Here is a 12,222-nt window from a genome sequence, read left to right on the forward strand (position 1 = left end):
CACCGACTCAAAATCGGCTTCCTCAAGTGGTACACCTACTTTCTCGCCAATTTTGATCACTGTATCTATAAGGTTTTCAGTGGCGTTGTACGGGATACCTTTGAGCTCCACATTTGCATTACGAGAATACTGCTCAAGGTGTAGCAGCCTACTCTCATGATCTTTCACCTTTTGGGCAAGATCAGCGCACGTGGCCTCTAGCATAGCGTTGGTCGCCTTGAGCTTTACATTTTCAGCCTTTACTTCTTCACAATCAGTGAAGATATAATGAAAATATAATTCAAATAACAGTGGTACGTGTGGTATATTGCGAAATTATATTGACTTGAAATGCCTATCTTAGCGTGGAATGACAGGCCCAGAGCAACATTCACTAACAAGAAAATTAGTTGATGCATACCACCGGGGACGAATAGGCGAAAGGAAAGAACGTCAACTCGCTACCTCTTTCTTTTTGCCTATTCTTACTTAGTGGTTTGCGTAGTCCAGTTACCTTGTAACGTGCACTAAGTATCCCAACAACAAGTTTTACTAACAGTCACTAAATCTTCATCGCGTGCAAACTGATGTTATGACAGCGCAATCCTATATACAGTGTTTTATTTAAATGTGCGTATTGTGGGAGCTATGGACAAAAAGATTTCGCATATATGCTGATGACAAATATTTAAGGTATATTTGTTTCATGTTATGTTCTTTCTTGCGTGTATTCACGAATACTCCGCTTCCTGAACAGATTACACGTGAGCTCCGGGACACATGTGTCGCCTACGCGACAGAGGTAGCCTGAGCAGAGAAAGGCGGCTCGTTATCGATGAATGCTGTGATGAGCTCAAACATAGCGTCGGGCTGGTCGTAAGGTAGAACGTGACCTCCATTGCGAACCACTACACAGTTCAGGTTCTCTATGGTCTTCTTATAGCCGTGCAGGCGCTTGCCGTCGGCGCTTCGCTAGATGTGGCGGGGTGCGTGAGACCACCAGTCCATGTGCGACCAGGCCACGTTGGCCAGAAATTTCTCAGTGTGCGTCGTGGGCACGCAGATGTCTAAGTGGTCACTGTACACCAGCACCTTGTAGCCGTTCTCCAGCATCGTGGTTAACTGCGGCACTGCCGGGGGCATTATGTCAGTGATAAAATGGGCTGCCACGAGTTGGCGACCCATGCTAAACCTTTGCTGACCCATGTGCAGGGCGCGCCTGACCTAGGGCTTTTGGACGAATGCTTTGTACGCCTTGCTGCCTTCAGGCTTCATGTCAGTCAGGTAGTTGTAGTAGTAGTCGAAGCCCGTGACGTTCTTAAAGAAAGTTTCGTGTGCCAGGATGCCGAAGAAGAGGCGGTCCATTTTGATGCCGCTCTCCACTGTGTTACCCACGCGGACCATGGCGACCACATCCCTGGTGACTCGTAACACGTAGCCGGCGGCGGCGCGTGCCGATGAGGCCGATGCCATAGATGAAGCTGCCAAAATTCGTCATGTTTATAGGGTCCGTCAGACCTTTGCCCTAGGTGATGCCGCGGAAGTTAATCTTGACCCGCATCGTGTCCGCGTTCTCGTGCATTGCGGCCCCCGCAATTGGCACGTGCTTTCCTGCATGCCACATGAACGGAAAGAAAGATGAGTGAGTAATACCCGTGCCACACGGGCATAGAAAATGACATTTGGTGGCGAAGGCCTTCAGTTCCCGAATGACATTCGTTTCGCCGGCGCTGCTACACGTCCAAAGCGAATGACATTTGACTTGATGATGTCGATCACAGCACCTTCCAAGTGAGGATTGAGTGAATAGCAATAAAAAAATTAAGAAGCATTTACAAGCTTCATACACATCAGATAATCATCAAATGTAGAAATAAGCGTATTACGCTGTCCTAAGTTTGAGTTTCTTGCTTTGTTTTACAACGTTGCAGCCGACCGTAGCAATCTAAGCCAACACTAGTCAGATCCACAGAGTAAATAGACACTAAAAGTGACAAGCGTTTCATTATCAATACTTTATTTTCTTCGTATAACGTTCAAAGCATCTTTTTAAGACTTTAGTGCAAATAAAAGACAGGAAATTTCATTTTTAGCTCAATATGATTTGTTTTATATACTTTCAGGTAAATCGCACTTCGCGAGCTGTGTCGTCGAGAGTAGGCATTTCTCAGTCAACTGAGTTCTGGCGAAGGCAGTTGGTGGCGAATGGCATTCGAATGCCATTCGGACGAATGCCATTTTGTTCGCCCGTGTGGCACCGCGCGAATGGCAATAAATCTGAAGGCATTCGGGGGTAAATCCCATTTTTTCTGCCCGTGTGGCACGGGTATAAGTGCTATCATTGATTATGGCAATACAGCAAAACGGCGAGAATGTTGTCTAAAGACAGAACAATAGAACATGCACCAGGAACAATCGTGCATAACCAGAGTCAAAGAGCCCACAGCTGTAGCAAGCCAGCTTTTTTTTTTATCCTTAAGAAACATTCAACGTAAACGGAGTGGCCTTGTGTGGTGCTGAAATGAGATACGCGGTTGTGGGCGCGTGCGTGTGGTAAAAAGAAAAATGGTAAACAAAACGAGCAACGGGAAAAGGGCACGGGTGTTCATGTGTATAATAAAATAACCCAGATATTTATTTAAAGGTAAATATTACACGTAATGAATACTTTATTTATTAAAAGGGGGTGAACTTCTGTTGAAGTCAGCCTAAAAGAAAGCAAAAGTCAAAAGTGAACTTCTAGAGAAATTAATAAAGAAAGGTAGTCATGGATACAATAAAGCAAGTATTAAAAGCTGCGAGACAACCAATAATAAATTGTGCTTAGATTGAACAAGGGCAATGTAGCAACTTTTTCATGTTTTATTTTTATTTACCATGTCTTTTGCCTACTAGTATAGCAACAGGAACTAGAACTGAACGCAGGAGCGAAAATCAGCTGTCTTAATAGCAGAAGCAGCAGCAGATATATTGCTACGTCTTATTTACTCACAGTTTTTGTTTGTTTTTGCTTGTAGTGCGATTGTTCATTTACGTGTTTTCGCTCATCTCGCTGTTTACTTGGCTAAACCATCTTCCTACTTTGTAGATAGATTGACATTAAACAGAATGAGAGTGAAAAAGTGGTCAAAAATGGTTATCGTTGAGTCGGAATTCAAAAATGTTTTTAAAGCGAGCATTGTGATATTGTAAAATGCGCTTACCGGCATACAATTCACCCGCGATGTAAAAGTCGTTCTCGGCCAGGTCACCGAACATCATGAAGAACAGTTGCAGGAACTCGAACATGTCGGGACCAACTTCGGTCTGGTTGTGGGTGTAGCCGGCGTCGTTTTCGGTGTAACTGTATCCCGTCCCCACGGGTTGGTCAACGTAGAGCATCCAGTAGCGTTTCGCCCAGGTAAGATCACGAAAGGCCGCCTCATTACCGTCCTCAGACAGATAGTAAGGAACATGCTCGTTGAAGAATCCCAGAAGTGAGGATGTACCATGTCCCCCTTGCATCCACAGTATCACTGGGTCATTCTCCGGGTCTTTCTCAAAAAGATAAAATACGAATTGAAAATACGAATATCTCTACAGATACTATTTTTTGAAACAGAGCAGCAACATCTTTTTTGATGCCTCTGCTCCCCTTCTATGTCGTTTGCGTTACGTCACTGTTGAAAAGTGGAATGGGAGTGTATTCTCTCCGGAATACGCAGTGGTGCATATTGATATATTTTGTCGGTTAATTGCTGCCAGTGCTGTAGAGCTAGAAAGTGCTGTCGATGAGCTCGAGCATGCATAGCTCGAGAAGCATGCGAAATTGACATTACACAGTGTCGTTCAAAAGGGCGACTCTGCACAGGGCATAAACATCTGGGGGCCATCATGGACCGTTTCAGGCACGGCTATACAGGTTTTAAGTATCTGTAGAAACCGTTCTCCATATTCAACACTGTCGATGTCTCGAAGCCAATATCGCTTTAAGGAGTGCACCGCTATCTTTTTCAGACAAAGTGAATTGTGACGACGGGCACAAAATGAATGTTTTTGGCTAATAGCCTATTAAAAGAGTAGAGGTGCCTTCCCGCCCTTCAAAAAATGTTCGAATATACTATCTCATAAACTCTTATGAGTGTTACGGACAATTTACCCATAACATTTGTAATTGACCCGTTGAGAAACCACCTTGCTTATTTTCAAAGTGTAAATGCACGCGCATATTGCAATTCCCCACCAAAGAAATGCGTCCAACTCGACCAACGCGACTAAGGAATCGTAGAGCGACAGCGTATAGCCATTGGAATAACATGGTGGCTTTGACTCTATCACTGAGGTGGTTCAATCTCTGCGGACACACTCACCTAAATTGTTATCAGGTTTGAAGCCTGAATTCCGCACTCTTTAAAAAATTTTGCTTCAGCACTCTTTAAAAAATTTTGCTTCAGCCTCTTCAGAGGCGTCAGGAACAGGTGCTCTTCTGCAAGTGAGTGAAATCAGCAGCAGCAGCAGCTCAGCTCAGAGGCCTCCAAGAAAATAGGGTCCTGCAAATTTCTAGTATTGCCTTGCGTTGATAGCTAGATTACGATATTATATTTTGTTTATTAGGTATACAGTTCATCGTTCCAATGAGTTTCGCAAAATGACAGTTTAAAAATATGTCTGAAGTCAATCGTCTAACTTGGCGAGAGATTTTTGTGTGTTTGTGTTAGGATGTGAAGAAATATTATTGATTTGTTTGGTGATTTAGTTGGCGTACATGTTAATATCTCCTGAAACGTTGCTAAAGTTGGTGATGTAGCGTCCGAGTTCTTGAAGCTGTTTTATCAAACGTTCCGAATATTAAAACTATCATTTTATGTTTTTGCGATCGCGTTTCAATTTTCTCTTTCTTATTTTCTGAAACATGATGAAATTTGGTGCTGTAGTTAAACGTTTTTGACAAGGTTAATGTTTCATAAAATGTTTTCTGGGGAATTGTGGAACTTGCTGGTGTGATCATTGCGTTTTCCGAATACGCTCGGGTTGTTTTACCCCTGAATATGTTTCAGTGCGTAGTCAGTAGTGCATCGCCAAATCACGACTACTTCACATTTCCGTGCATCTTGATCTAGATAACATCTAGCAAAATTTATTTGCCAAGTACACTGAGTTTTTCTTCGCATTCCGACATTTTCTCCTATTATCGAAATATATAAAAGCAAGAATATGCATGGACATACTACAATATTTACAAAAAATGTGCCTCATAAGGTTTGTCAACAAATTCAGCAATATTGATTGGAATGTACAAATACGTTTTCAGCTAAAGCATGTGCATGTTATGAATTCTATGATTGCGGAGTAGTCATGATGTTAGTATGATCTCAGACTCTATACAATGCCACTGTTGGCACAGAGTATTGTAGTCTTATAGTTACGATTACTGAAATTAAAACAACAAGGGCCCCGCCACGGTGGTCTAGTGGCTAAGGTACTCGGCTGCTGACCCGCAGGTCGCGGGATCAAATCCCGGCTGTGGCGGCTGCATTTCCGATTGAGGCGGAAATGTTGTAGGCCCGTGTACTCAGATTTGGGTGCACGTTAAAGAACCCCAGGTGTTAAATATTTCCGGAGCCCTTCATACGGCGTCTCTCATAATCAAATAGTGGTTTTGGGACGTTAAACCCCACAAATCATTCAATCAAAACAACAAGGCACATGAAGTCATTGTGACAAATGACAATTGGTATAATGACACTGTCAAGTTATTTTTCCGAATACCTGTAAACGATATAATTTTTAACAGTCGGCTAGCTTTCTTAATTCTTTATATTTTTTACGTTTATTATTCTAATCTTTTATTTTGCTCTAGAAGTTAACTTGGAGCATTACGTTATCATCGTATATCGATATAAAGAGTATTCACATCCGGCTTCCAATTCGATGCCGCGTTATGTTTTATGTTAACAGCATTTTTAGTTGCAAGTTTGAAAATCACGGCCATGCTCGATACTAAAGATGATTTCTTGTGTAGGCTACCAATAAATAATATCAGAAATAAAATAAATTCTGAATTCTCGGTGTCACATGCGCACTTCACCATAATGGCAAAATAAAAATTGTATCTCTTTGTACATTTATCTGCTAATACTTTCATTAAAACATGTGCCCCATGCCCTTCTAGAAAGGAAAAGTCAAAGGAGAGGTATTTCATTGAAGTACAATTTGTTCCGGCAGTGATAAATTACTCATGCCAGCTTGACACAGCATTGAGCAAAGGTGAAATTTTCTGATGTCACTGTTATCACTACTACAACAAAAAATGTAAACTTGTTTGTCTGTTTATTATTATATTTGTCGCATCTACGCTCGATCTTGAGTTTAGTAATAACTCTGCATTATATTTATTATTCCAATTTTCAACATGCCTGAATTGTTCATAACTATATCACTTTTATGAATAGAAGACGTCAATCAGCAAATATTACACACACAACACATATGGTTGTCTCTATGTGTATACTTGCCAAGTTTGTGTACAAAACAAATGTCATGCGCAACGTGGCATTACAGTGTAGGTAGGGGAAAACTTTTTAAATTCAATAGGTAAAATGCACATTGACATACCTGTCCACGTTTGGAGACTCTGCCCATAACGAGATTTTTCTCTCATTTTGTTTCGTTTTCTTTAGTTTAATTATATTGCGACTATGACTTCTCATTTTGCTGGAGAAGCCAATCTGGTTGGCGATCGCATGAATAAAATGGAAAATCATATTTCAGTGGAGGAATCTGTGATTTAACTGACTTTAGCCGGTACTGGCGAAAAATAGGCACATTAGCTCTCTCTCTCTCTCTCTCTCTATATATATATATATATATATATATATATATATAATAAGTTGTAATCAACCCCTGAACAACGGACGCTCTGCTGTTACTGAAGAAGACGATGACGATCGGTGACTATAGTAGTAGCTCGCAAACGCCGCTCGCCTGTAGCCAGGCCTGCCTCGATCATGAAGCACCTTTCGCCAAGCTGCGTCTGAACCGAACCTTTTTCGACGTACAACACCTCTAGTTTAAGTGGTAGAGGAGCCGGGGTTCTCATCAACCTGGAACTTCGCAATCGGACACTACCCTCATCGTTCACCATGACTGCCCCTGGTTCTTCTCGAGCTGCCCCACCAACAATAATCTTCTATACTGGCGGGCCTCGGCAACGCGACCCACCAGTTTTTCGCGGTGACGACGAACAAGACGTCGAGGACTGGCTCGTCGAGTACGAAATCGTAAGCGCTTCCAACAAGTGGAACGCCAGTGACCAGCTCACGAACGTGCGATTTTACCTCGATGACGTGGCCAGCCTGTGGTTCAAAAACGACGCAGGCAAAATCACCAACTGGTCCGCCTTCAATACCCCTATCCCCGCGGTCTTCGGTCGTCCCGCCGGCATCGGCTTCACGCAGAACAGCGTCTTCGTAGTCGAGTCCAGCGCAGGGACGAGATTTTTACAAGTTACATCAAATATGTCTTGTCTCTTTGCAAGCGCATCGATGCATCTCTAACTGAACACGACAAAATCAATCACATCATCAAAGGAGTAGATGACGATACCTTCCAGATGCTCGTCGCTAGGAACCAATAGACTGTCACCGACGTTGTCCAGCTCTGTCAGGAGTACGACGAGCTGCGTAAGCAGCGTGTCTCGGCGCGCAGGACCGCTGAAAATACAGCTGAAGTTTCCGCTCTCGTGTACGACGTCGCTGCTGATCACACCGTCTTGTTGCTCCACAACGAACAATTCATTCGTGAAAAAGCTGCGCGTAAACTTTTTCTTGTGGCCGAAGCATCCGAGCCAGTGACCTCGTTAGACCCACGTCTACGCCAGGTCATTGAGACACAGGTCACGCAGGCACTGCCTTCATCGCCATCTGTCTCTACACTGCTGACCTACGTGGCTGTCGCTGCTAGACCCCCAGCCCCACCTGTTTCTGGCGCATACCGGGGTTCTGGGTACTCCTACCCTACGACGCTGCCTACATACACGGCACCCCATCCTACTTCGCCTTCTGCACCTTGTGTCGTTAACCCATGGCGCACCTTCGATAATCGGCCCATCTGTTTGCATGCGGTTTTGTGGGACATATAGCCTTGATATCGACCACCACAGTCCCTCGAAAGTGTTCGCCGCAGCTGATGTCTGCATCGCACCTTTGTCTGCCGTCCTAGTGCCTGTGATTTCCCCTGCCCCCACTAACTCGACGCTTCTGTTCCAACCAACTATAGCTAGTGCGCACCACCGAACCATCGTCCTCTCGTTTGCCATCATCAACTTTTCCAATGATTCGGCGGTACTTTATGCGTGCAACGTCTCTACTTGTCCATATATCCTTCTACGCGGTGAGTGTCTGGGGAGCCTCAAGACCTTAGATTGTATTTTCGAAGACCCGGTGTATTCAGACAAGTCATTTTTACCGTCTTGTGTCATTACACGCGCAACTAACGCCGATTACCCTATGGCTGTATTCCGCAACTCCATTGATTGCCACCTCACGCCTGGGCATCAGGAACAGCTGATCAAGCTCCTCCAGCGTTTTCGAGCCTCGTTTGACCACAATCAGCCTTCCTGAGGTCGAGCGTGACCTGTTGTTCACCATATGATACCGGTCAAGAAACAGCATTATGACAGCTTCCATATCGTGTGTCAACTGCCGAACGCTGTGTTATCAATGAAAAGGTCGAAGATATGCTGAAACGTGGCATAATTGAACCGTCAAGCAGTCCCTGTGCCTCTGCAGTTGTGCTGGTGAAGAAGGACGGATTCATCAGGTTCTGCGAGTACTACCAACATCTCAACCGAATCACGCGCAAGGATGTGGAACTAACCCACCTCGGGGCTAACCCACCTCAAGGATGTCTATCCGCTGCCATGGATTGACGGTGCCTTGGACTGCCTACAGGGAGCCGAATTTTTCTCTTCTTTAGGTCTGCCCTCTGGATACTGCAAGGTACCCATGGCAGAGGGTGATCGCGAAAAAACAACTTTCATCACGCCCGATGGACTTTACTAATTTACAGTCATGCCCTTCAGCCTCTGCATCGCGCCAGCTACTTTCGAGCGAATGATGGACTCTGTCCTTCGAGGCCTCAAATGGAACGTTTGCTTTTGTTATTTAGATGACATCGTCGTGTTTTCAACTGATTTCGCAACCCATTTAACCCACCTAAATTGATCGGTATGTGAAGTTTAACGTCCGAAAACCACTATATGATTATGAAAGACGCCGTAGTGGAGGGCTCCGGAAATTTCGACCACCTGTGGTTCCTTAACGTGCACCCAAATCTGAGCACCCGGGCCTACAGCATTTCCGCTTCCATCGGAAATGCAGCCGCCGCAGCCGAGATTCGATCCCGCGACCTGCAAGTCAGCAGCCGAGTACCTTAGCCACTAGAACACCGCGGCGGGGCTAACCCACCTCAAGAATGTCCTCGCTTGTATCTACGCCGCGGGGCTGCATCTGAACCTGAATAAGTGCGATTTCGCCGCTCGAAAGCTTACGATCCTTGGCCACGTGGTTTCAAAGGACGGCATTCTTCCTGACCCTGCCAAAGTTACAGCCGTTTCAGTGTTTCCCAAACTGACCACCATGAAACAGCTCCAAAGCTTCATAGGCCCTACTTCCGGCGCTTCGTCCACAATATCGCGACGATCATCGCTCTTTTGACCAAGCTCCTCGCTGGCTCTAGAGACCTTTCGGCCTCGTCTGCCACCTGTGACGATTCTTTCAATGAACTGCACCGCCTCCTCCGTCGCTGCCTATTCTGCGACACTACGATCCATCGGCACCAACAGAGATCCACACCGACGCTAGTGGTGTCGGGCTAGGCGCTATTTTTGCGCAGCAGAAAGGTGGCTTCCACGAGTGCGTGGTCGCCTACACAATCCGAACTCTTACCAAAGCCGAAATCAACTATTCCGTCACTGAAAACGAATGCCTTGCCATTATTTGGGCGACAGAGAAATTTCGACCTTACGTGTACGGGTGCCCTTTTGACGTCGTGACTGACCACCACGCCCTCTTCTGGTTGTCGTCACTGAAGGATCCAAGTGGTCGCCTCGCCCGATGGGCGTTACGCCTTCAAGAATATAGTATTCGCGTGGTCTATCGCTCCGGTCGGAAACATTCGGACGCAGACGCCGTCTCCTATTCGGCCCAACCCCCTGACCCGGCCTGCTGCGAAAGTCTCATCTGTGATGCCACTGCCGTCACCATCGCCGACATGCCATCTGAGCAACGCAAGGACCCTTGGGTTGCTTCGATTCTAGACATCCTGGCTGGGCGGACGGCTTCTTCCCCTACTTGCACGTTCCGTCGGCAAGTCGAGCACTTCACCACTTGCGACAACGTGCTGTACCGACGTAACTAAGCACCCAATGGACGTCAGTGGCTACTCGTGATTCCGCGTCATCTGCGATCCGAAATTCGTTCCACGTTTCATAACGACCCCCAATGTGGCCACGCAGGTTTCACAAAGGCTTATTTTCGCATACGGCTTCAATATTACTGGCGTGACATGTACCGTTGTATACGACACTACGTTCGGGCTTGCTCAACGTGCTAGAGACGAAAGACTCCCCCTGACCACACCAGTGGTACCTTATTACCCTTACCATGCCCTTTCCGCCCATTTGACCGTGTCGGCATTGATATCGATGGTCCCCTTCCTAACACTGCAGACGGTAACCACTGGATCATAGTTGCGTCGACCGCCTCACGTGGTATGCCGAAACTACTTCTCTTCCCTCGTCTACAGCAAAAGACGTTGCGACTTTCGTTCTTCACAACATCGTATTACGTCATGAAGCACCTCGAGAGTTACTGAGTGATCGTGGTCGCGTGTACTTGTCACACGTCATCACAGCATTACTGCGTGAGTACCATGTCGTTCACCGCACAACAAGCGCCTGTCACCCGCAGATGAATGGAATGACAGAGTGTTTCAACCGCACCCTTGGTTACATACTGTCTATGTACATCTCGTCAGACCACTCCAATTGGGACCGAGTACTCCCATTTATCACGTTCGTCTATAATACCGCCATTCAAAATACTACTGGGTTCTCTCCTTTTTTCCTCCTTTACGGACGCAAACCATCTTGCACCATGGACACCACTCTTTAGTACAGACCAGACTCCTCAGAGTCCACGTCTCTGTCTCGAGCTGCTACATACGCTGAAGAAGACCGCCAACTGGCAAGATCATTCACAACCTATGACCAAGGACGCCAAAAGCACCACCATGATGCATCAATTAACACTGCTTCCTACGATCCAGGTTGACTCGTCTTGCTGCATGTCCCTTCTGCTACACCTGGTCTTTCTACCAAGTTGGTCCCCAAGTATCACGGCTCATATTGTATACTACAAAAAACATCACTGGTGAATTACCTCATCGAGCCACTGGAACCATCTTCTGACCAACGTCGTCGTGGCCAGGAAATTGTCTACGTGTCGAGACTTAAGCCCTGCTACGACCCTCCCGTGTTTACTTGTCCATAGGTTGCCAGGATGGCTCCTTATTTCGCGGGGAGTAATTATAAAGAATCTGAATAACGAACGCTCTGCTGTTACTGAAGAAGACGATGACGATCGGTGGCAGTAGTAGTAGATCACGCACGCCGCTTGCCAGTAGCCAGGCCTGCCTCATAAAGCACCTTTCGCCAAGCGGCGTGTGAACCTTTCTCGACGTACAACACCGCTATTATATTTGCTTCAAAACTGCTTCAGAACTGCTCAGAACTTTGCTTCAGAACTGCTCACCACTTGTTGAAACTGAACCCAACGCCTTTGCAGTAAGGGCGTGTTCTTATGTCAACTTAACTATCGCTGCCCGCGTTTATAACTTCTCGCTTATCTCAAAACGTTGAAGCCTACCTTCAGTCGGTGTATTTTGCAGGTGAGCGTTCTCATTGCTTATGCTGTTCTCATCGTCTGACACAAGTTCCTCCATGTTCTGGCCTCTGTAACACCACAAAACAAAAAAAAACATCTCTTCAAAGAAGTGTGTTTCAGCGTGTCATACTATTATTACGAATATTTCTTCCGTGTTTTGATGTATCCCAAATAGCAGTCAGTTTTTTTTTTCTTGTTCGCCATGATCATTGTAATTGGTGTGAATCAGAATATGAAGAAATAAGCTTGGTATATTTTTTCTCGCCTTTATATTTCGCCCCTATGCGATACAACCCCAGTTGAAACCAGTACAAGAACG

The 12,222-nt window shown here is 45.6% G+C and overlaps 1 protein-coding gene across 1 annotated transcript; it reads right to left on the reverse strand.

Moving 5' to 3' along the window:
• Positions 1-762: 762 nt before the first annotated feature.
• LOC119161805 (venom serine carboxypeptidase) lies at positions 763-11,961 on the reverse strand. Its single transcript, XM_075876943.1, is given in 4 exon segments — positions 763-1,198; positions 1,371-1,590; positions 3,117-3,512; positions 11,886-11,961. Coding segments are annotated over 4 exon segments (939 nt in total). The 3' UTR covers positions 763-951.
• Between the last annotated feature and the right edge of the window lie 261 nt (positions 11,962-12,222).

This window comes from Rhipicephalus microplus, chromosome X (genome assembly GCF_043290135.1).
Source record: "Rhipicephalus microplus isolate Deutch F79 chromosome X, USDA_Rmic, whole genome shotgun sequence".
Lineage (NCBI taxonomy): Eukaryota > Metazoa > Arthropoda > Arachnida > Ixodida > Ixodidae > Rhipicephalus > Rhipicephalus microplus.